Below are 26,406 nucleotides of genomic sequence, written 5' to 3'. Positions count from 1 at the left end.
TCTACTTGCTAAATCTTAGGGAGGCTTTCTTTAATGAAGTTTGAAAAACATCTTATCAGCAGAAGTGGGGACTTGTCTGGGATCATTCGCTAACTGATTGCAGCTCTATTTCAGTTGCTTGAAGCCCTTTAGTGTGCATGTGCTGATTTTGGTATCATGTCTTAATCTTTTCTTCTTTGTTCTTTTCTGAATCCTCTAAATCTTCTACGTTGTGATGATGTCTCTTCTTGCACAGTTAGAACCTGCACATCTTTGAATTTTTCACAAAGTACTTACTTAATATGTTAATAAAGAAACTTAATGAGCTTTGCTGTATTTTCTGGCGTTAAGTTTGAAAAAAGTATTTCCTAATTCAACAGGTTATTACTTATGTATCACTGTCAAAGGACTGCCATTAATGGCATTCTGTAGTGAAACCCAGTACTTTATATGTTATTTGTTGGACTGAGAGTGTTACTTCTACCTTATAATTTGGGTCTTCATTCCAGAAGACATTTAATTAGTGGCTTCTGTAAATTCTTCCTGTAACAGTCCTTACTATGCTGCCTTACAGAAATGGAAGCTAGCATTTTATTGCTATTATGGATAATACTAGTATCTTGATTTAATGATAGTTAAGTAAACAGTATAATATGATACATTCCTAAAAGAGAATGGAAAGTATTAGTCTAGGCATTATATCTGAATCAGTATGAAGAATGACCTGGATTTACATAAGCACCTTTGGTCCAACACACTAAAGTTTTCTATTTTATTCAACAGGAGAAAATTAATTTCAGCTTGCCAAATTTCATCTTGGGGTGACTTTCTATAGCCAAGGTATAACTCCCTAACAGTAGATACATTATGGAAATAGGTTTAGTTTAGTGCCAGTTGGATAATGCAAGTCTCTAACACCAAACTCACTTCTCACCTTGCTTGATCAATTGTAGTCAATCAGCTATATGCCAGCAGGAATTTACCAGGATGTAAAGAATTTCTGTAAATTACTTAAATTGTTATGTTATTTGTGTTTTATTAATAATACAAATCAAGTAGAAAGATGCCTGCCTCTTCCACTTCTGTAAGTTGCTAGGTAATCTCTTAATGATATCTTGTTGCATATTTTGTGGAAATTATATCTTGACAAATTTTTTCCTAGGTCCTATGTTGTTGAAACAAAGTTAGTGATCTTCAAGCATTTGTCATGGTTTATATTAATTCATACAAGGATGCTACCCACTGAGGGTGCAAAAATAAAGACATGCATATAAATAATAAAAAGAAATTACAATCTGTATGTTGAAAAAGGAGCAGAGCTTTGGAGTGAAATCTGTAGTGTGATTTACTAGATGGAAAATATTTTGCTTCCTTGTAATACCTGATGACACAAGTTAGGAAAACGTTTTAGCATCTTCAAAACTGTTTTTGGATTGTTGATGGAATGGCCTGTGACAGTGAGAGGCCACTGGTCATCCTGCTTGGTGTGGAGAAAGTGTTGATGAATATTTGCCATCCTTTTTTTTTGGCTACACTTTCCTGTTGGAGTAATATGAACTGTGGAAATGTATATTTAGTTCTTTACATATTGAAATTCTTTTTCATGTGAACCACTTACTAAATTAACTTGAGCTTCTAATACCTTTGTGAACATGAAGAAAGTGTTGTTTTCTGGTGTATTGAAAAATGTCCTGCAAACATACATTTAAAAGTGTGTATATATATTAGCCTACATAAATTTGATGTATAGTTTCTTAGATTTATGTACATTATTTTAAAGTTGTCTTAAGAATAACTACACTGATAATTATTTATATTCAGTGAAAGTTCTGAAAAATTATAATGATGATAGAATTTGCTAAATTGGTCACTGTTTCTGGAGATCTTTTAAGTCCTCATGTTTGGATTCTGGATTTTTAAGAGGAAGTGATAGTAAGGCAGGAGACAGACTTGTGACGAATATAGGGTTACTTTGCTAAAGTTTGCTTCATCACTTGGGTAAGGCTTCTACAAAATTATCTGGAGGATGAGGATTTAAACACAAGTATAGACTTCTACAAAGTCACTGCTGACACATGACATCTTCATGTGTGTTGAGGCACAGTTTGTTTAATGGTTAGCACAGTTAATTAAATCACCATAGGCAATGTAAACTGTCAACCAAACAAAATAGAATTAAATGGAGTGTGGTTTAAGTCCTCCAGTTAGATCATTGACTTAACATGCTCTGATAATATTTACTGACCTATGAAGTATATTTGCATAGATACTTAATATGCAAGATATTGGTCCATGTTTTATTTGTATAATTGCAGTCTGTATTTTAAAGTATTGAGCAAGTAGTATATGTGAAGTTAAGCTATTCGTAAAGGTATCTACTATATAGAAAACATCTGAATGTTTTAGTAATATAATGGCCTGTAGACTTAGCTGGAGCTGAGTAGCTGTTGAATGCTACTGATTATGTACAGAACTGATGTGTAATTTATTTATTTGAGCTTGACCAAATTTTGGCAGTGATATTACTAATTAACTCTGTTCAGATTAATTGATTGTTCCCATTTGTGGTCTGGCTGATAGTCATAATTTTACATTAAATATGATCTTTTGATTTTTATCACAAGAGATTAATGACTTTTTAATCCAGCCTAATATAATGCACAATAAATGTAACTTCCACTTTTGGTTTTTTTTCTGCTTTAGTTTTCCTGTTGTCATTGTACAAAGGGTATATGTTTTGTCATCTTTATTTCTTTTCTCTGTACTAGTTTCTTCCACCTCAACTCCCTTATAACTTAGTTTTTAATTTGTCATGCTATTTTATACATACTATTTTTCAATATACTTCTACAGACTTGCTCTTGGTTCCTGACGTTAGGTCTCTGAGAAATTACAATTGTTGTGCTGCTTCTGTGTTGAAATAAGCAGTTCCTAGACATCTTAAGTCTTACTGTATCATCTCTGTGTGTACAAAGAGTAGGGTTTGTATTTTAAATACTCTATTAGCTTAAAATATATTTATTTTCTTCATAGTTTTTGAAGATTTAACTTATAGTACTGTTTAACATAACTGAAAATCTAAAGCCTGATTGAATCATGATTTTTATTCCTACTTGTTAGAACTGGAATTTATTATATACTTGTTAAAGTTTCTTGTGACAGCTGTCTCCCTTCTTTATCCTCATACAACAGCAGAAACAGGGCATGTCTTAAAGTTTCGTTTATGTGCAGGGATTCTGCATGGTGCAAGGCATTTCATGACCTGAAGTGTTTTCTTGCCTTAAAAAAGGCATCCATGTGAACATTTTCCTTTTTCATAGGGTCATTAAGGTTGGAAAAGGCCTCTAAGATTGAGTCCAACTGTTAACCCAGAACCACTAAACCATGTCCCCAAGTGTTACATCCACATACCTTTTAAACACTGCAAGGGATGGTGATTCTGTAACTTCCCTGGGAAGCCTGTTTCAATGTCTGACCACTGTTCTGGTGAAGAAATTTGTCCTGATGTCAATCTAAACCTTCCCTAGTGTCACTTGAGGCCATTTCCCCTTGTGTTGTCATAGATTACCTGGGAGAAAAGACCAATCCCCACATTACCACACCTTTTTTCAGGTAGTTTTTGAGAGCAGTAAGTTCCCCCCTGAATCTCCTCTTCTCCAAGCTAAACATCCACAGCTCCCCCACCCTCTTCTTGTAGGACTTGAGCTCTTTCCCTTCTTATGGTGTACATGGAATAATGCTGGATTTTTGAAAACATGGTGGAGAACTTCTGAAATTTCATTTGTTAAAAAAAGTAATAGAAACTGTCAGCTGAGTCTGTTGAATCTCAAAGATGCTTTCAAAGAATTTCCTTCTTTCAAAATGCTTGTCATCTTAGACTGTTTTCTTTTGCTATACACTGAATCTATAAAAATGAATTTTAAAAGCTTTTTGAAATTCAGTCATTGAATATCACATCACTGACTTACAGATTTTTGTTTTCAACATATTGTACATACAGTTGGCCTTGAGGCTGTTGTTTTTAGCTGTTACTGTCTTCTTTTTCCATGACAGAAGTTCACTGAAACAGCTGATGTATCTAACGTGAAATCAGAGATTTGCATTTGGTTAGAATCATCAAAACACCCTCCCCACCTCACCCCCAAATAAAATTGTGGCTTCTACTAAGTTTTCAACACAGATTATTTTGATAAAGCTAGGTATGCACAGCTATATTGGCAGTCTGGAAGAAGGGGAACTTCAAGCAGTGGAATGTAATGAAGTTTTACTTAGGTAATTGTTGAAGTTATAACTGTTGTACAAGGGAATTGCTTAGCATTGAATTTTTTTTTTTTTTTGAATGATAGGTTTTGTTTTCGGCTGTTTCTTTTGAATGGTTTTTGTTTCTCTTAGTATTAGAAGGTTTATAATTCCGTCTCCTGTATGTTCTATTTCTTAGAACCTTTTTAGAATTATTTTTGACCTTGTAAGACTAGGTGTATTAATTCTTTAGGCAGTGAAGTCCTATTATTTTTTTTTTCTGTACTTCTGAGAGGGATAAGCTGTGTACATCCCTGTCTGTAACCTTGGCTGGCTGTTAGGTACTAACACTGCTGCTCTCTCTTCTTTCTTAATGGAATGGGGAAGGAAATAAGACAAAAAAGCTCATTGGTCAAGATTGCTTTCATTCTTCACTAACTTTGGTGGCTGCAGGTTGTTTCATGTTTTCCTCACTTTTCTTCCTAGTAACTGCTGTGCAGCGTTTTTTGTCAGTTCTTAAATACGTTATCAGAGAAGGCACTGCCAGCATCACTGATGGCTCAACTTTGACAAGGTCTGAGTCTATTTTGGAGCTGTCTGGATATGGCTCTGTTTGCTATAGGAGAAGCCCCCTGTCTCTTCCCACAGGGGCCATGCCTTCAGCCTCCCCCACTACCAAAACCTTGCCACATAATCACAAAACAGATTTTCAGTTTCCTCCAGACCTTGGATACCACTGAAGCTTGAAAGCTTGGTTGCAGGGCCATTGGGCATACTGGCTGCACATTTGAACTTTACTGTAATGTATAAGTTTCAGTCTTTGAATTATTTCAAAATGTGCTCCAAATGGGGCTACATCATCATGTTTTAATCAAGTTTCCACTACATTTGATCTGATCTGACAGCTATCCACCACTGGAAAATGGAGTTTTGTTCCCCAGTTCCCTTAGTTCCTGTTCTTTCCCTTGAGTTAGCTTTGATGCTTGTCACACGCTTTTCAAAAACAATGTGGCTTGTTTTTTGAGTTGGTGAGTTGGATTGGCCCATCAAAGCATCTGATGCTTTTATACATTCTCAGATTCAGGCAAGCAAGGCTCCCTTCTGCTGTGATGAGCTGTTAGAATGAATTTAGGTATAATATATAAGATCATCCCATCTGAAAGGTAGAGTGTAATATCTATGTCAAATGGCAAAAAGAGTGAACTTCATTACAATTTCTGTGTGCTTTTGAGGAGTCCTAGATTTGACATGGACTTGTCATGGCAGTTCATTAAAGAAATATAACGGGGTTAAAATGGCATCATAGTTTAGTATTAGAAAAAGTTACTTCAATGAGCTTTGTTTCCTCCCAGCTTTGTCATTGTCAGTTTTTACTACAACTGCAAGATGTGGCACTGTTCCACTGCTGGGTGCATGTAGGTGCAGAGAAGATGACAGAAACTGAGTTGACTTTCGTGTATCTGTTGAAGTCCGTTGCTTGTCATACCTATTGAATTACATCTGATTATGTTCATTCTATTCATGTTCTCCCTATTTACAAAAATAAAATGGGTTGTGCTGCATGTCTTCTTTGCAAAAAAAAAAAAAAAAAATTTAAAAGCCAATATTTACTTTTTGTTTCGTAAAAGATTAGGTGAAGATGAAACAAAATTTGTAACTTTGGTTGTTTTAATGAAATACGAACTGAAGAATGCAAATCCCAATACTTGGGATTCACAGTTCAGAACAGTCATGACTGCTAGAAGTGGATCATACTTTTAACTAAATAACTAAAAATATCAAGACAATGACAAAGAAATTTGGTTCTTTTGTTACATTCTTCATTTGTAACTGCCCTAGTACAGTCTTTTTCTAAGATCCTGATTGTTCCCACACATGCCATCTAGATTTTTTCACTGCCTTTTGTATTGATTGCTTTTATGTAAGTAAAGGTTTCAGTTCAGCTTCCTTCTGTAAAGCAATGAAACTCTGTATGAGTTAGACTGGATTACATGGTAGATTTCATATGCATCAGTTTAAAGGGACTGAGAAACCAAGTAACTGAGTTGTGTTCCTAGCTGGAATTTAGGAAGGAGCTTGCTTATCTGCAGTCTTTCACTTGAAAATTGGCTTTAATGGCATAGAGGAAAGACTTGTACTTGGTCTGCTCTGTTTCTGTCTCAAATTTCATTCCCTATCTGATACTTGTCTGGCAGTATTGGGGAGTTACATCTGGTGGTGTGTAACAATTAACAGCACTGGTGTTTTTAGGCTTTTTGGAAAATTGCATTTTCCAAAAGAGTAAAAATGAACACGAAGTCCACTTCAGATGTCTGAACACCCAAGCTAGCTAGGATCTTTTATTACCAAGAGGTGGAAGCAGATCATGCAGTACAGTAAGTTTCTTGGTTGCATCTTTGTTAGTGTGAAGATCAATGACATTCTGAAATGAGGAGTTTAGCTTTTTTCTGATGTATACTTCTTGAAAGCTTTGTTTCATAGGACGATCTACCTGGATATGAAAACTGTTGCTGTGTCCCACAATATAGATTATTGAAACCAATCCAAATATTTTGTCTTTTTTTATGTTTGTATGGGTTTGTTGTATATTTCTAGTTGGATTTTGTTTGTCAAAGTGGGACAGATATGGTTAAGCATGAACTAGTTAAACAACATTGTCTTCTTAATTTCTTTCCACAGTTTTAAAACCGTGAAATCATGGCTCATTCGAAGACGAGAGCCAATGATGGAAAAATCACATATCCTCCAGGAGTCAAAGAAATATCTGATAAAATATCTAAAGAAGAGATGGTGAGAAGGTTAAAGGTTAGTAAGCAACTAATTGCAGATTAAAGTTTCTTGTAAAAGATATTTAGTAATCCTATTACTGTATTTTATATCTGGAAGGGTTTTTTTTCCCTTTGGGCTTTACCTTTCCTGTGCATAGGAGAAACTTCTTTGCTCTTGAGCCTTCTCTTCTACCACTTTCTTGAAATGACTTGTTCAAGAAAGGTTTAAATGCATTTAAAAATCACAAATAGAAATGAGCTGCATTAATTTAAAATGCTACTTAAATTTTGTTTCAGCTACTATGCTAAGTCAGTACTTTGATTGTTTTCTAGTATTTTTCTCTCTAAAAGAGAGTAATAATTTTGGAAATAATTTGGATACCTCTCAATACATTCCTTTTATGCCTTCGTGCTCTTTATTTTGTTTATAAAAACCTTTATTTTCATTGTTTTAGCCTGTGTCATGATGAAGGTAGTTTTTGTTATACTTTAGTCTATATACTTTGACTATACATCCAGTCTTTGATGTATTTCTGTCTTGAATTTCTTGACCATTTTATTTGGCCTAACCATACAGGAAAGTTGGACAGATTTGGATGCTAAGTTTGTTACTACGATTCTTTATCTACCTGTGTGCCCTCACAAAATTCATTCTGTATTGTGCAGAAGGAATGCCTATAGCTTGGGCTTGCCCTGTGAAACAGGAGGGAACAGTTGTGGGAGAGGAACCTTAAGTATTTTAACAGATGGAAGGGCTAAATTTGGAATTTTCTGAAGAAGTAGTTTTAAGTCAGTTGGAATGATGGATAAATGAACACAAACCAATAAAATCCCAAAACACAAGGGTTGCTTCTTGTCTTCCCCTAGTAACCTCTCTAGGCTTTGGGATTTTGGTTGATGGACTTTAGTGAGTATTTTGCATTCTATGATGCTGAATAAAAGGCAACATTTATAACTTTACATGTGAATGATTCCTAAGAGAAGGAATTCTTTTTTAGCACTTGCATATTTTTTTCAGCTTGTGGAAATGAAGCACCACAGTTCTTACTAATACTTTTTTTCCTGAAGCTTAATTTAATTTCTGGTCTTGAATATTGAGTCCCTTCTGTCATCTTTATCTGTCTTGCAGAATAAGAGGACTTTGTAAGTTGTCTTGTGTTTCTTGTTAGTTGTTTATTCTGGCTGTGAATTGATTGATGCTCAAGCAGGGAAAAAGTTGCAGTATTTCTTCTATAAGAGGTTGGATGATTCATGCTACACCAGAAGTGTACAGAACTTTAGTATAAACACAGTTGCAGGTGCTAAAGAACAGTAGTTGAACTGTAAGTGAACTATTAGCCTCTTGATTTCTCTGACTGACAAATTCATGCAATTATTAAGGAAAAAGCACTTTTCTGTGCACAAGCAGACATTCTGCTGTTTGTTAATAATGAAATATTAATATAAATGCAAATTATGGAGAAATCTGAGAAGAAAATGGAAAGTATGCAGAGTGAATTTCTGTATTAGCATAACTTACATTGGACATTTGATGCATTTTGAATTGATGCCCTCTTGAAGTTTATAATAGATTTGGAAATGAGATAGAAACTAAATGATGACAGTTGTGAACTAGCACTGAAGACATAAAGAAGGTGATCAACTCTTGGAAATGATGGATAGCGTGAGAAAAGCATTTTTCCACAGTTTCTTTTAATACACAAGAACCAAGACATCATCTAATGAAATATTAATTTTAGACCAGCAGTCTAATAATACACTTTTCTGTCAGTTTTATACAAATAAATTCCAAAGCTTGTTTCTGTGGAATGATGTAGTAAAAATTGAATGGGTTAAGAAATACGTGCCACATCTGGAAGCTGAAGCTCCAGGAGTATAAATTGTGGTGGGTGTGATTTCAGGCTCTGGAGTCTTCTAACTTATTGCTTTGCAGGAACCTGGAAATCTATGCTAGGACAACTAGCCTGTTTTTCTTTGTTTTTCTTTAAACACTGTGATGGATTGCTCTGCAGACAGGATGACTGATCTTTGTTGTCGTGACTTGTACAGATGTTCATGTTATCAGGGAAAAAACATGAAAGGTTCATTTCCAGAGTAGAAGAAAACCATACTAGTTGCAAGAAGTATGAAAAGTCTGCTTTTCATGGAAATGAAAACAGTTCTGACTTGTAAATTAATTAGTGTGTAAGGGCACTAGTGCACTTCAGATGGTTCATCTGTGCCTGACTGGGGAGGACTTTATTTTTCTTGTAATGGAAGTTGTGTCTGCACAAGCTGCTGATCTTTTGTGTCTTTTTGTAAAGAATTTTCATATGTTTGAAAACTTCACAGCTTCTGTGATCCTAATTATGCAGAAGTTTAGGGTTATTTTTTTTCAGTTGGGCTTCTTGCTCCCTGACCAGTTACAGTAAATTTTTTGGAGGGGGGGAAAAAACCCAACCAAACAACAAACTGCAGCAAAATAAAGTATTTTGCAGTGTTATAGGATTCTAGGACTTGACATTATTATTCTTTGAATAATATCTCTTCCTGCACTGAGGAAATAGATGGGAGTTTTGGCTTTAATTCTCAGGATTGTGTAAATAAGTCTTTAGTATAATTTTCTTAATTTTACAAGAGCTGAATGCCTTAAAATAACTCTGCCTCTGTGAGATAGATAAGGAATTACTTTGTTTTGTCAATAAATTTTTCTCCTTCAGAAAAATGTAAGAATTCTCACCAACTAACAGTTATTAAATATAGCTTTTCCTGCTTTTTTTTAAATTCAGCATATTAAATATTTGGTGTCCCAGACACTTTTTTTTTCTTCCATGACTTCAGTAACTGGATCCTAATAATCCTAGTGATCATTTTAGTCTTGTTGGACAACATCCATGCTGTGGAGCTGCCTGGATTTATATATGCATTTGCTGAAAGTGTGAGCTCTGCTTCTGGACAGCACAGGGAGTAGAATTTTCCTCAGAGCAGTAATAGACAAAACCCTGAAACTGAAAGAGAATAGGAGGAAAAAAAAATCATCACTGAATAGTTAAGGGAGAAATAAATATTTTTAAATAAAGTTTTGCCATCTTCTGAATTTTTAAGTGAGTGACTATAATGGTGAATGCTGTTGTACTTCTTCAATTGTCCAACTTGATTACATGGTTTTTCAAAAAGATTTTTGAAGTATCCAACTAGGCTTTCAGTGTTTCTGCTGAGACTGTGTGCTGGGACAGTTAATAGAGGACTTGGCCAGGTCTTTCCTATGCCCTGAAAAATGAGAACACAGGTTACTCAACTAAGTACTACTGCATAGCTAATAATGCTTCAGATAGAAGTTGCACTAAACCAGAAAGGAACTTTTAGTAAGGATTCTGTTACACAAAGTATTTCGTTTTATGTGCTAATGTGTGTCTGTCTATTTAGATGGTTGTGAAAACTTTCATGGATATGGACCAGGACTCTGAAGAAGAAAAGGAGCTCTACCTAAATCTTGCTTTACATCTTGCTTCAGATTTTTTCCTCAAACATCCTGATAAGGATGTACGTTTGTTGGTAGCATGTTGTCTTGCTGATATTTTCAGAATTTATGCCCCTGAAGCTCCATACACTTCACCGGATAAACTGAAGGTAAATAAAATTAATCTCTTTTTCCGCATGTGGTTTTTACACTCAGTGATTAATGTAATAATGACTGCTTTTTCCCTCCTTTTATTTCTGGTTCAGCCAAAACAGTTCAAAGTTTTCACTTGATTTTTCAATGTGATTGGTCAAGTCAATTGTCCATGACATAAAGGGCTAAACCGTACATATTCCAATAACTTGCAGAGTTTTGGATTTGTATTGAAAATAATTATTTTATTGAACTGTTTTTGGGATTTGCAGGTTACTTTTCTTTAGAAATATTGATTATTATTGCTTTTATCACAATCTCTTGCAAGATAGCTAATACCTTCACTTGGGAAAATACCCATGGATCTCCAATTAAACTACCAAGAGGCGGGTACTTGTATAGTTATAGATAAAGGTTCTATTGAAACAAAGATAAAGTACTTTTGTACAGAGTTAAATGATATTTGATGTGACTTGGAAAATTCTGCATTTACAAACATCACTGATCCCACTAGATGGAGATGGTTGATAGAGAAATGTCAGGTTTGAAAAGGAAGTACAGATCTGACTAATTTGTTCCAGAAAGAAATAAATTTTATATTATTTAGTGGGTTCTTTTACTTTTTAAAGTAGAAATCTAACTTAGTTCCCAACTATCAAAATTGAACTGTTTCTCTAGCGCAGTCAGAATCTAGAGTGGCGAACTGAGTTTCTGGGTAAATTTACAAAAAGACAGGTGAAAGTGACACTGAAAAATGTGTACTTTTTTTGTCTCTGATTTAGTGTGTGGACTTTTTTGTTTAGTTTGGTCTTTGTTTATTCCACAGTAGGATGGTTGTGGTGGATGATCTATCTATTATCACTTAAGAGAAAAATCACTCAATTTCTCATCTAGTGGTTGCACCAGCAGTGCTTCCTAATTAGGGAAACAGGGCAGTTTCAACTGCCTTAGTACATCTTTTGTTAACAGTCAAACTGGAGAGATATCTAGGGATTTTTCTTAGTTCTGTTTTCTTAATTCTGAATAAGTGTGTAATCAGAGGTACAACATCTACTTCCTGTACTTATTGACTGCACCGTCTTCAACTGGAGATAATACTAGCTTTCTCTACTGTGCTGTATTTAAGTCTGGTTGTATTTCAGTTTTGAGTATATGTTTTCATTTGCTTGTTAGACTAAGAGCTTTAATTTATTTTTCTGAGTTGGGCTAAGCTCCTCCTTAGAGTTTTTGATCTCCCAAATGCTACTAAGCTTCAGATTTCGTAGTGTACAATATTGGAAGGTTTACAGTCTTCCAATCTCATACGTGAAGTATCAGTATACTACAACCACTGCTTGGACAGAACTTGGAATGGATGAGGGACTTCCACTGCTAGCATTGAGTTCTGTAATCTGTGTGGATTTCAGAACTCAGTTTCTTGATGCAGTTTTCTAAACAGATTTTGAGAAATAAAGAAAAGCTAAACAATAGGGACCTTTGCCTAGGGCTGCTGGGGTAGGTTTTTTGCAAACCCGTTTCCTCTGAAATCAGCTTTTGTGGTTGCAGGACAAGCTCTGATAGAAATGTCGAAGAGTTCCCTCCACTTTATGACAGAGGTAAGAGGAAGAATGCTTCCTCTTGGGTTATACCTTGGCAGTATTTTTACCCAGTATTTAATTTCAAATCCATACTGCAGCTGAGTCTATTCTTGTATGTTTAACACCAAAGTTAAAAATGGCAAAGGGGAGTGCTGAAAAGCTTGATTTCTGGAGAGGACAAGACTTAAATCTTAAGTTTTTGCCCTTGCTTCAGACTCAGTGGATCTCTTTGTAACTTACATATTGTGCAAGTGAGATGCTGAGGAAAGGGATAAGAATCTCAGGTTTCCCTCTTTCATGTGTATCATCAGTGTAAATCTTACATTCTTTGCTGATCACTGAAAAGAGCATTGATAACAGGGATTGAAAATGCCATGAGTAGAAGAAAAATAGAGCTAAAGTAGGTTTGCTCTTCTGGGATCTTGAAACTTTGAACTTTGAGCCCTCCTCAGTCCACGTGAAGCCTAGAGCCCAAATTTAATTTTTTGGTGGGAAGATAATCTAATCATTTGTATGTGTCCATTGGAAATTACTTGAACAGAAGGACTGTGTGCCTGTCTCTGCTGAAATGTAGATTTTAAAAAGGGTATATGGTAGCAGAACTTCAGTTGTGTGAAGGTGTTCTCTGGTGAGAGCCATGGCTCTGATGATTACTAAAGCCATTATGTAGTTGGCATCAAGACAGCAATCCACAAAAAAAAAAAAAAAATCCCTAAAGTTGAAGTGTGAGCACTTTTGTTTTTAAAATCTGGATTCTAATGTAGACTTGTTTTATGCAGTCTCATGCGAAAACCTATTATCCAGTTGTGAAATTATTGCAATTTTTTGGCTGCAGCAAAAGTTTATTTTAGCCTGTATTTTGAATTTATAAATGCATGTTCAAGTAGTATGTTATGTGTGCTTAAAAAAGGAAAAATATTTGTCATAGTACAATATGGTCATAGTAATTGAGATACTAAAAATTAGTGAGTACTTCTGAGTTTAGTTTGTCTTGCTTTCTTTAAAAATTAAAAATAGTTTAGGAGTAAATGCTTACTTTTTCAAACCATGCTGTTACTTGAAACATTCAGTTGTTGGACTTACTGTACATATATTCTGTTCATTAATGTTAGTAGTTATATACAGCACAGTCATGAGAACTTTCTTTTGGGAAATTAGTAGGGTCTTTGAATCACATTAAGTAGGTAAATATTGTATGCTGGCCTGTAGGGTAAAAACTGAGATACTGGGTTAAATGAACTGATTGAGATTTACCTCTACAGGTAAAGTTTAACAGAAATAATTAACACAGAGCATGGGTTCTAAGATTAAGTAGTTTTTATGTTTGGCATTGGTCAGTCTGTCATGTGCCCCCTTTCTTCTTCAGTACATTCTTATTCTTCCCTGAGACTCAGTTTGTATGTCTTCTAAACTTTTCAGAACCTTCCAGTGTTTTCCATAAGACAGCTTTCATTTTGAGTGGGGACTGATGGCCTGCTAGTGTTCATACACTAATTTTTGAAGGAGGGATTTTTCAGATGGGCTTTTGCATGGAAACGGAATGCTTCAGAGTGGTTGGAGACCATTAGATGTGTCTTTTGATTTAATTTTAGCTAAAGGGTCTAGGTTGTGTGCTCTATAAAGGATGTGAAGTGTGAACCAGACAGTGATCCTTCAAAATTAAAACCAAATTCAAACATTAACGTAGCTGTAGCTCTGAGCATTGTGTTTGCTGTGCTGTTTTGCCAAGAGTTGGTGATATCACATGTAATCTCATTCTTGATTTTACCTAGATCCACAGTAAGTGCTCAGCTTAATGATTAAGGCTGGATTTTGTGGTTATAGTGTTGGAAAAAAAGAAACCATATTCTTGTCTTTTGTCTGTGTATTATTCTTGGGGGACTTAGGGGAATTGGTCATTTTGAAAGTGTTACAGAAATGCCTTATAACTATTTCTAGGATAGATTTCAGGATTAACAGTAGGGCTCTATTGTATTATGGCAACTTTATACCTTTTGGAATTTATATGATTTACACCTGAGTTATTAGATGAAACATAGATGTAGTTGAGGCTGTGAAGAGTGTTTCTGGTGATACTTATTTCTAAATATTGTTATTTAGTATAGTTGTATCAGATTAATATAGTTGTAGTTGTGAATTTCCAGCTGTTAATTATCTGAATATAAAAAAAATTTAAAAGATACCTTCCTGTATGTTTCTATTTAAATCTTAATTGACTGTTTGTTCCTTGTAACCTGCTTCAATTTACTCTGAGTGAGACTTTTTCTAAAGGAGTCTTCTGGTGGTGAAAGTTGATAGAGGAAGCAGGAAGAACTTGGTTTATTAGTTTTTGCAAGAGTTATCTGTGTCAGTATCTTGATGACTGAGAAATGCACAAACAATATAGGGTGAACATATAATAACATCTCTTAGGAAAGATGTAGTTGCCTACTGCTATTTTCCCCTTTTTTTTAAACTGATTGTAATATGAAGTAAAAATATTAAATTCATTGTCCTGCTGAATAATAATCCCTTGACTTCTGCAGCCAGACAGTTGCAGCTGTGTTTGTCAAGTTGAATGCTTTTCTTTGGAAAAGGTTACTTTCTCAACCCTTTAAAGAAATAGGAAATATTTTTAAATTACTCCTTGACATTTTCCATGATGTTTTTGAAGATGATTTTCTTTTGATAGTGAAATAATGTCTGTCATTGCTGCATATTTTGTAGTGATTAAATAATACAAGTAACTTTAAAGAGTAATTATTTAATTTGGAAAATTTAATTGCAGTTGATTGAATAACTAGCACTTCTTTCTTTTCAGGATATATTTATGTTCATAACAAGGCAACTTAAAGGTTTAGAAGATACAAAAAGCCCCCAGTTTAATCGATACTTTTATTTGCTTGAGGTAAGCTTCATATATTTCATAATAATCGTTAAACATAATCTTTCAGTTTTATCTTGTGTTAACTACTCTTTTATTTTTTCTTGTTCCAACACAGAACATTGCTTGGGTCAAGTCTTATAACATATGTTTTGAATTAGAAGACAGCAATGAGATTTTTACACAGCTGTATAGAACACTGTTTTCAGTAATAAAGTAAGTATTTTCACCCCAAATTTCACAGTATATTGTTGCATGATTGAGGTCAGTGAGTTCTAACTTTTAGCATTGAGTTTTGTAATTCAGTTTAACTAAAGGTAGCAGTTTTTTCTGTTTTAATGAATTAAGACACAGTGCGCATCATCTTTTTTTTCTAAGAAACTTAGATTTAATTGTCATTTACTGCATTTATTTTATTCTATTCTTGAAATTGAACGGTGTAATATGCAATTCTAAGGAATTTGGAGGATTATTGCTGCGAAAACATGAGTCAGAAAGCAATGGACACTGGAGAGGTACTGCTAGAGGTAGTCTAGTCTTTTCCCCTTGCTCAAACCAGGTCAGCTTGAGCAGATTGCCCAGAACTGTAGCCAGTTAGATTTTGGGCATCTCCAAGGATGGAAAGGCTGTGCCGTCTTTGGGCAACCTTCTAGCGCTCAATCACCCTTTTATTTAAAACGTTTATTTTGTCTGAATGGTATGTCTGGTATTTCACCCTGTGCCCACTGCGTCTTGTTCTGTGACTGGACACCACTGAGTGTGTGGTGTCAAGACAGTCTTGCCCTGTCTTCTCTACTCCCAACATCAGGTATTTAAACTTGTCAGTAAGTTCTTTCCTAAGCCATCTCTTCTCAAGGCTAAAAAAAAGATGTCAGCTCTCTGTCCCTCCTTCCATGAGAGCAGCTCTAGACCCTTAATCATCTTTATGAACCTTTGCTGGACTGAGTCCAGGATGTGTATGTCCCTTTTGTGCTGGGAAGCCCAGAACTGGACACAGCACTCCAGAGCAAGTCTCTCCAGTGCTGGGCAGAGCAGAGGGGTGCTCTAATACACTGTCTTTTCATGGTAGGGACAGATACAGTCTTACTGCAGTAGTGAATGAGGAGAGCATGAAATTTAAGAATGACGATGACATGCAATCAAAGACTCAAAGTATTTTGATTTCTAAGAAAACTTGTGATTTGCTGATTTTATTCCTTGTTGTTTGCCATCACCACAGGCAGTACTAGGAACAGAAGTTTTACTTTACATCGATATTACACTAAGAATTCTTGTTTTTAATTTCAGCAACGGTCATAACCAAAAAGTACATATGCACATGGTTGATCTAATGAGCTCTATCATTTGTGAGGGAGATACTGTGTCACAGGAACTCTTGGATACAGTGTTAGTTAATCTAGTGCCAGCACATAAGGTAAGACTTAGTGGCTTATGTTTTGTTTTGTTCTACAGTTTTTTTTTGTAATCATGATTTCTTGGATGTATGTGTTCAGATATGTAGCTCTAATTGAGAGAATGGCTGTAACAAATGTTTTTGTATTATCTGTATTTCTTTTAGCAAACAAGTAATTTTAATAGACAGAAAATACAGTCTAGTTTCATTGCTCTGATATACTTTCCATAAGCGAGGTATCAGTGGTTGCAGTAATCTAAAAGGCTGAATGTCATATGAATTTAAACAGAATTTTCTTATGTCCCATCAATGCTGGTAGAATGGAATAGAGAAGTGACAAACATCCTTTGGAAAGTTTTTCATTCATGTAATCCTGTATCAACAGTTCAAACTAAGGTGCTGCCCTGAGTGGGATGGAAAAAGTAATTACGACTGCTGATTTGTGATTGGCTCTGTTGTATTTCAGAAATGTTGGCTTGGTGGTGTTCTGTTTGTGATGCAGCCATAGAATTAAAACCGTGCAGAAATGGTGGTTCAGGAGGAGCCCAAGGAATGGTTGTCTTACCTTAATGAACAATGTCATATTTTAAAAAAAAGTCTCCTATAGATGAACTAAAGGAAAAACTTCAGAACTGTGCATGTGTTGCGATACTTAAATGTTTAAAAATCACGGAAGTCTGACTCCTTAGTTCAGGAATCTGTCTCCTACTGAAATCTCATGGGCTACTCACTTGTAAGTTGTGCATGACAAAAAAAGACTGTGGGAAATTATCTGGGAAATGTATCTTTAGCTGTATTTTGGACAATTCTAGTAGCTTTTTTTTTTTTTTTTATGTGTTCAGGAAGGTGTTAACTGCTGTAGTTTCTAAAAAGTGTAAGGTTAAGTGGTTATTAACAGAGAGATGCTTTGGAATGCCTACTAGTGTGCCATTACTACTAGTCATTAATTCAATGAATAAATAACACATAAATTATTTTCTATAGATAGTGAAAGACTAAATGCTTAGTATAGGTTAGTAATTTTTTTTCCACCACTGCAAATGTTTTAGCTGTGTCCTTCAAGGAGTTTATACTTGTATACCAGGACTAGACTGAAATTTATGTAGCTAAAGTCCAGATTTATGAAGTAAAGCTTTGGAATACAAAAAACAAAAGCAAGAATATGCAAAATACTTAAGGTTTTTTCCTCAGTTAAGAATCTGTCTTATTAAGAATCTGTTGTTTCCTTGTATCATCTGTGTTCCAATTGATTTGACTATACTGTTTTTATGTTTCATGTTTAATAAACTGACTTTGAGTTGAAGAATTAGCAGCACTAGAACAATTCTGTTTCATAGTGGACTTAAAATTACTGACTGAGTATTTTAATAAGGGAAATATATTTGAGGTTTGCATTTTCTGCTGCTTTTCTTTCAATCTAAGTCTTTCTATGGCTAGGATGTTTATTTATAGCCTGCTTTTTAACTGAAGTAGATACATAATGTCAGACTGTATTCTGAATATGTTTACCTTTGTTTTTTTCCATACTAGTGGAAAGGAGCTTCTAATATTTTTCTGTTTCATCTCAAAATCTTCACATAGTGAATTTTTATTTAAAATTATTTAAAATTTGTGTCCTATAACTGGTTTCTTTGGCTGCTGATGTCAAGCTGGAAAAGTATAATAAATTCAGAGTTGAGAATTTTTCCACTCTTCCATTGAACACAAAACTAGAAGGAGATAAAGGATAAGGTCCACCATAAAAAAGAACTGTGTCTTGTCTGACCTCACTGTTCAGCTGTGTGGGCTGTGGAAAGGGAAAGTTGAATGATAAGACTGGTCACCAAAAATGGCATAAGGGCAGACATTGTTGTAATGATCTGTAGGGAATCCCCAGATTTCCTAGGGACCAAAAAATATCTTTGACAGAGTGGAAGGAACATAGATCTGCTACTAGCTCAGTTTGAAGATTATCAGATTGAGAGATTGTTGAAGATAAGACAATTGTGTCTATAGAAATTGACACAGGCAAGTGATGTATTTTTAATATGCCCAAAAGGACGGTTGTGTATGAGAGTGAATTTTTAGTGGCTTTGTGAACTGAATGGCTGCATCATAGAAAAGAGTTGTATTGGTAAAACAAGACTGAGCTTTTCAAATCTCAGTCTGTATAATTTATCTAACTTGTGGTCTGTAAGTATGTGTTGGGAACACATGTATGTGTTGGATCTTAGGAGGTTCATCCGGTGGCTGAAATTCAACATTAGACAACTTTATGCAAAAATTACATTAATATTTTTAAGAGCTGTAGTAATTAGTTGAGCAGTTTACAAAAGGTTAATTCAATACTGTTACCCCTTAAACCAGGACTGTATTTTCCCAAAGATGAAAAATAGATATGGTCCATAGTCCTGAGTGGTAAGTATAAAAAGCAGTGGTGCTCACAGGATGGCTACAAAATCTCAGGTATAAAGAGTATATACTGGGCACATGATATATTATCCAATATCTGTATACCATAATTAGTAGTCACTGAAGTGAACAACTCTGAACTGCTCTAGTTCATCATCCATCTCACTTGGTCAGGATAAAAGCCATACCGATGTAAATCTGAATGAAAGCAGCTGGCACCAATATCAGAAGAGAGGCATGCTGAAGTGTGCACAGGCTTGCTTGACTAGTACAGCTGTCAGATAAGCCAATAAAATGGCAAGCTTAACTTGTGTGACCATGTGCTTAACTCTTTAATTTTGATGCTGAATTATTCTTTCCTTTTGTAGTTTCTCTTCTTTTCTATCAACTCCACTAAAATTCTTTTGAATTTAAGTGACCTAAACTCAGATAAGCCTAAAAGCAAGGGAAGAGACAGTTAGTATGAAAAGACAAGAAAAATTAATAGTTTTCATTTCCCCTTTAATTTATTTTTGTATTATAATGCTTTTATGGCAGACCTGCAAACAATTTTGTGTTTGTGCAGTGTGTTAGAAGGCAAATTGTACTTGATTTCCTTGGGTGTTTGCCAATGTTCCATTTTCTGCCTCAAGATTGTTACACGGAATCCTACATTGCACATCCCATGTGCTTTAAATGCCTATGTTTTAGAAAAAGTGATATTGACAATTAAATTCTTAACTGTATCTACTAGGAATTTGCTTAATATTTAGTGTTATCTTGGCAACACCTCAGCTGAGCTTTTTCTTTGTCAGCTGTCCTTAATCTGTTTACCTTCCCAAGGAGAACAAGAGAATCTCTTGAAACTGTTCTGTCAGGCACTCTTGGATACTAATTTGGCTGCTGTGCCGTTGATAATAACAATAACTGAAGATGCTTTTCAAATTCAAAGTAAATAATATGTAAAAAAATAAGCTTTTCAGGATTATTTGCACTAGATGCAGATTTAGCATTTGATTTCCTCTCAAAACTACAAAATAAAGGCTGGATTGATGCTACTTTTAGTCATCTCCTTGTAAACAAAATATAAGGCACTTGCCTTTTTTTTCTTTTTCTTTTAAGGAGTGGGTAAAAATTATTTCACTCTCTTTTTTTTTTTTTTTTTGATCTGTGTTAAATTGGTTATTGAGAGGTAGCTGGAAAAAAAGTAATTGAGAAAAAGTCAATTGAATTGACTGTATGAATTTCCATCACTTCTGACCCTCTTGTACAAGAACAAATAATTTTGACTCTGTGGCATATTCTGCTGGAGAATATTGTCTGTATAAGCACAAAAATGTGTGTGCCATACTGTCAGAGAGGTTAACACTGCATCTTCTGTCAAAAAAACCCGACTTTTTCATTCTAGAGAAAAGCAGGTATGAAAAATGAGTTGACAAAATCGTTAATGTTTTCCCAAAGTATAAAAACCTTGAAATACCAGCAAGAAATGCCTAAAAATCATGGTAGAAATTGAGACAAAGGAGAGACCTTGTGGTTGACCAAGATAGCCTCTATTCAGGTATTATTGCTGGAGGTCTCCCAAGGTTTTAAAAAATGTAAATGTTCTCCACTGTTTATTAACCTTCTTTTCTGAAATAAAACTGGAAGTTTTTGGGGGAAAAGTCTGGTTCAGATGTTAAATGTAATCTCAGTTTTCTTGCAGAAGATTTGTGTTCTGCCTTCTCAGGAGTGGTTCTTTGGTTTCTGCTTATTAATCAATATTTATTTTGTTTTTCTCTTTCAAGGTGTAGTAATTGCTAATTATTTTAAACAGTGTTACCAACTGATGGCTTTGTTCCTACCCTGTTCAGGACTCTAAAAACCTTAGGCCTACTGGATGCTTACACGCTGCTAAAGGCATCCTGATTAAGATTGTCCCCATCATGAGGGCTTTCTTAAATCATTAAAAGATCTTGAAATACACGTCAATTGTCTTTCCAAGCATGTAGAAAGGTTGTACAGATAATAATGCTAGTAGAGCTTACCTAAAAACAGAGAAGAAATTTGTCAAGTTAGATGTTATCCTTTTAAAATTTCTCCTTAAGGAGAAGGAAGTTTAGGATATTTTTATGTCTGTTGAATTAATCAGAAGGTTTGGTTCTGTAAAAGATCTTTGAACCTACTTGGTAAAGGCTGGGCTGCTCTTGTTTTCCTTTAACCTTAGGCAGTGCCACTTTTGCTTGTTTCTGCTTTTTTTTCCCCTGAAACTGGAAAATGAGGAGAAAACTCATGTTCTTTTAAGACTTCTTTGAAATTGTTATTTTCAGAAAGTGGGGCCTCTGGGCATTTAAGGGTCATGACTATTGGCACTATTAAATCAGTACATGAGGCATGAAAAAATAGCTAACTTTCCTTAGCCACTTGTGCTCTAGACTATTTTTCCCCTTTAGAGATTTTTTAGATAGGTGTTTGCATTACACTTACTTCTTACACAGGGTTGCAAATAGCCACTTGTAGCATTTATCTTGGAAAGCGTTAAGCTTTGAAGTGAACTGCTGTGCAAAAGATAAAAGCTGAAACTGTAATTAATGTGAATCAGAAGAGATCTGCCTGTTGGAACTCTCCTGTGCTAGCTCTGCTGTTTAGACTTGTTTTATACTAAACCAGATCTTGCTCATGATCCAGAGTTCCTTCTTATCTAGGTGAAAGTGGTTTTCTTTGTGTCGCTGGAGGTGAACTGTGAAGTCAAGAATGATCAGAACAAGAATTGCAAGTGGTGTACGTTGCTTGTTATAGTCATTTGTACTTTTTATTTCCTGAACATTACAATTTTGAATAACAGAAAACAAATTATTCCATTGGAAATGCCCCTTTTGTAAATTTTGACCATAAAGAACAATCCAGCATGCAGTGTTTTCTCTTTTCTGGGACATGGAACAACTGTACAGTTTTGTAATAAGATGAAAGTATTCCATATATTAAAGTACTTTTCCAGAATTGGAATTTTTAGTCACCTTCTCTATTGGTGACTAAAACAGATACTTCAGGCATAAGTCTTTGTAGTGTTTCAAGTTCAGTCACCTTAATTCTATCAGTAGGCAAGTCAAAGACTTTTTTTGTTTTATATTATCAGAGAATGTTAATCTGTTCCCACTGCTGCTTAGAAGCCTATAGTTCTATAGGGTTTTTAAAATTTCAGACAGTACTCTCCATTTCTTTGCAAATTTCAGTCAGAAAACTGTAAAGAACCAAGCATATCCAGGTAAAGAAATACCCTGGGTATGGCAAGACATCTTGTGTATGCTTTTCATTGTGCTACAAGAAGTTCTCCTCCTTTTATGGTGAGAAATACTTTAAAAAAGCAGCCACAAAGTGTCCCTTTTTTACTGTTGAATTATAAACTGAATATACTGTTGGTTTTTTTTTATTGCAAAGATTAATAAAATTGTAGAAACTATATTTTTGTAGAGTTTTTAGCTATTAAAATACTACATATTCTTATATATTGAAGACTTTTTTTCTTCATTCTTTTGTGTGTTAAACTGCAGTGAGTGTCACAAGGGCTGAGCTGCATTTTCCTCTGAAAATTTTTGAAAAATAATTGTGATACAAAAATTGGAGAAAGGATGTAACAACTAGAGTGTGGAGAATCTGTGCAGGGAAAGGGAGAAAACAATGATAGAGCAATAATCCATTTAGACAAACGGAAGGAAAGGAATTTTGAAGAGGGGTTATGTTTTTTAAATTTCTTCTATTAGTTTAGTTTTTATTTTCCCATAAAATGAAATTCTAGGTTTTTTTCCCTTTGCAGTCTTAGACAGCAGACTGAGTAACTTTGCATGGTGTGATGGAGAGGCTGTGGTGGAGATTTACAGGTGGCTGCTTGATGCAAGGGCAGAATTGCATTTTCTGTACTCCTGTACTTCAGTCTCATTTCTGTGGTAACTCTAAATGCCTTTGTGTTGCTTTGTACCGCTTTACTGGTTTTTGGAGAAGCTGATAAAGAGGAGCAGTAAAATGAGGGCACTGAGTTCCCTGAGCATCAGTTTTAGATGTGCAACTGAAAGTAAGTCTTCATCTGCCTGGAGTTTTTTTGTGTTGTTTTTTTTTTTTTTTCTCAGTAATGCCAGTGAACACTACAAAGCTTTGTTTGGAATAGCTTTGTTTTTACTATATTATTTTTATCACTGAAAATATAAAAATAACAGGCTATTTATTTAATGCATTTACCAGTACACATGGTTTTGAATTCTTGTATTTGTTTTAAGGTAAATATATGTGCTTATAACTCTTCTGGTTTTTTTGTTTGTTTGTTTTCCCCCCAGAATTTAAACAAGCAGGCCTATGATTTGGCAAAAGCTTTACTAAAGAGGACAGCGCAAGCAATTGAACCATACATTACCAATGTAAGTGAGGACTGCAAACAAACTTGGAAATCAATACTTTCTGTAACAGAACTGTGTTATAAAAAGAATTAATTGCATGAAAAAGGTTGAACAAGAACTTTTTATAGATTGTCATTTTTCTTTGAGAGAATGATTGTATTAATGAATTACCTCATAACCTGTCCTTTTGAGTCTAGTTCTTTACCATATAGAAACTATTAAGTACTTAATACTTGAGATTTAGGAAATGCAGTGGATAATTTACTTTCTACTGTCTTGGAAGACCTTGTAATTCAGTCCTTAGAGTGACTGGAATACCAAATGTATTTATATATATTGTTATGATAAAAATACATTAATACATTGTTTTGTAGCAGAATATGTCTTTTATTGAGGAGATAAGACTGCTTAGAGTCAAGAGAATTGAAGATGGAACAGAATTTTAGTGCTGTTAACGCAGCAGAAGAGGAAGCAATCTAAGAATATATAGTAAAGAAAACTGAGTGAATTGAGGATTGTAGCAAAGTTGAATGTAGACATCATAGACACTGTAATAGAAGATGGATGAGGGGAAGTAACGATCAGAGAGGAATATGCTCTAACTTGAGCTGCACAATAGGAAAAAGAATAACTCTCTTCTTTTTTAAGCAGTTGAGGATTTAGTGGTTCTTGCTGCATCTATCCAGAACCTTAGGAACTTGAAAACACTGGAAAACTTTCAATGCTTTTTGTTACTTTCAGACTTGTAACACTTAGAAAGTGGGTACTTCCTAAGATTTTTTTAAATCCTCTATAAAAACTCTTACTTCAAACCTGCTGTTTGGCAAGGTGTTGGTGCATAGGCACATGTTTTTAATTTTGTTCATTTGTAAGGTTAGATTACAAACTGGGTGCAGTTTTCTGAGCTTTGAGGAAGTCTGTACAATAAGAATCTCCCTTCATAGGAAGAACACATATGGAGTTGTCTTTTCTTTGTTTCTCACAAGAGAGGTATTTTGAGGTTTTGAAAATTTTCTTTCTAGAGATACATTAAAAACACAGTATCAGTTAGTTTCCTAACCAGGATTATATACATTCAGGCAACTCTGTATCCTGAAAAGCAAAACATTTCTTCAAGATGGTCTTTAACTTACAGAAAAATGCACGTATATATATTCCTCTTTAGCTGCCTCTTACCATCTGAGAGGATGTAGTTGAAAATAGTGTGGAAATATTTTCTTTAAGGAGAAGCATGAAGTTTACCTCAAGTATGTCAAGTTTACCAAGATTTGCTTTACAGTTGCATTATGCTGATTGTAAATACGAATTCTGCAACAATCAGTTATGAACTCCTATGCTTTAATTTCAACTCCTTAACCTGTCAGCTGTGTAGTATAGTAATTAGCCAGTTGTTTCAGCCTTGCTTTAAATGTTAGAATACTTTTGAAATGACAGTTCTCAATAGTGGAATAACTCTGAATATAGTCCCACTATGAAAAGATATGATGCACTGAAATTCCTTTAAAGTTGTGTGTCCTAAATTATTTTTAGGCCTGCTGGGGCAAACACCTTGTCTAATGTGTTTTCCTTTATGTATAATACTTGATACAAGACTTCTGCTATGGAATTCTGATCTGTGTGTGCTACCTTCCATCCTTTTTCTTTTAGGAGTGAAATTAATGTTGTAAGACTAAAAATTACTTAATGTTTTAGGATTTAGCATAGGATTTAGAAGAGTGCATGTATATTCTCACTCTTGATGTGCAATCTGTTTTGTTTCCTAGTTCTTCAATCAAGTTCTTATGCTTGGTAAAACATCAATTAGTGACCTGTCAGAGCATGTATTTGATTTGATTCTGGAGTTATACAATATTGACAGTCACCTCTTGCTTTCTGTACTACCACAGCTCGAATTCAAACTTAAGGTAAACACTTCTACCCTTTCTATATATGTGAAACATGTATGTTTTGACCATTATTGTTTTGTTTTTTTCCTTAACTGACAAGTTCTTCAAATTATTTGGCAAATAAAATAAATAACTATATGTAAAAATTACCTTCTCTGGATTGTTTAAAGGAAAACCCATAAAACTCCTCAAAAATGTAATTTAAGTCCAAGTGTATTAACCTACAGTGCATGTGTGCATATATTTGGGATTTGGTTGGTAGATGGTTTGGGCTTGTATATTTCAAGCAATAACTACATTTTTTGGATTACTTGAGGGCTTGACCTGCTTTATTTCTGGGTTTACTTATTACTTATTGTGAAAGACCTCATATTTTGAATATATATACTAATAATTTTGTCCAAACTGTAGTTCTGTGACAGATGTAAGCAGGCAACTGGAATGTATCAGTATGTCTTGTTGTAATTGCTGCAATGACTTATGATTTTTCAGACTTGTTTCATATGTCTGGAGAATAGCTGGTGCTAGGTCTCTATTTTAATGGGTATTTTTCTTTTTGACTTCCTTTTCAAAGTGTCTCCATCGCTTGGACAAGTGCAATATAGCAGTTAATTCACTTATTTATTCTCCTGGCACTACTTTTATTCTGTCTGTCATTCCACAGGGTTTCTGTGAGGACTGATTAGATTAGTATTATTCTGTATGTGATCTGTTACTAAGCTTGAGGGCTGATAGGCAATGGGCGTCATGTAAGTTTGAATATATTTTTATTGCAGAGGACAGATTTTAGGTTTGTAGCACCTTTGGCCTCTTCTTATGGTAATATATATTATCACAGTGGCTTGTTCATGCCTATTACTTTTCCCTAATGTTGCTAGGCAGGCATGCTACACTTGCTGGATGAGGGTTTTTTTTAATGCCTTTATCATTCTGCTCACATTTCCAAGAGAAGTAGGGTTCAATTTACTGCTTGCTGTCTGTGTCTTCAAAGTAGACCTTTTTTTCAGCCTTTAATTCCTGTTCCTACACATGGCAAATAATTATCATTTTCACTCCGATAAAAATAGTACTTCTGCAGCTGAAGGTGTTATTCAGGATATTTGATCTTACCTGCTGCCATAATAGTATATAATTGCAGTACCTTTCCCATCTGTAAGTCCACTAAAATCTGCAGGTTTTTCAGTTGTTGTCCTACTCCTTCATTGATTCATGTTTCATGATTTTCAATGCTGATGTAATTTTTGAATCTTAGTTTATTGGAATCAGTCTAGTAGCCAATGTCAACTTTTTATGTGTTTGTTTTGTTTTGTTCCCTCTTTACTCAGGCCGGAAAAAAATCTGGTCTCTTTCTTCAGCTAGCTGATTTCAGCCC

The 26,406-nt window shown here is 34.7% G+C and overlaps 1 protein-coding gene across 5 annotated transcripts in view; it reads left to right on the top strand.

The window, feature by feature from the left end:
• PDS5B (PDS5 cohesin associated factor B) overlaps positions 1-26,406 on the top strand; it is a 99,069-nt gene that overhangs the window by 13,341 nt on the left and 59,322 nt on the right. For all 5 annotated transcript variants that reach the window (XM_030274357.4, XM_012569781.5, XM_002195422.6 and 2 more), the window contains exons 2-8: positions 6,898-7,023; positions 10,392-10,595; positions 14,956-15,042; positions 15,137-15,234; positions 16,306-16,432; positions 23,089-23,169; positions 24,912-25,052. In XM_030274357.4, the coding sequence (XP_030130217.3) occupies positions 6,916-7,023; positions 10,392-10,595; positions 14,956-15,042; positions 15,137-15,234; positions 16,306-16,432; positions 23,089-23,169; positions 24,912-25,052 (846 nt within the window). In that variant the 5' untranslated portion in view covers positions 6,898-6,915. The remainder of the gene's footprint in view (positions 1-6,897; positions 7,024-10,391; positions 10,596-14,955; positions 15,043-15,136; positions 15,235-16,305; positions 16,433-23,088; positions 23,170-24,911; positions 25,053-26,406) is intronic.

Source organism: Taeniopygia guttata, chromosome 1, assembly GCF_048771995.1.
Source record: "Taeniopygia guttata chromosome 1, bTaeGut7.mat, whole genome shotgun sequence".
NCBI classification, from domain to species: Eukaryota; Metazoa; Chordata; class Aves; order Passeriformes; family Estrildidae; genus Taeniopygia; species Taeniopygia guttata.
This window is presented reverse-complemented; position numbering and strand designations above follow the sequence as displayed.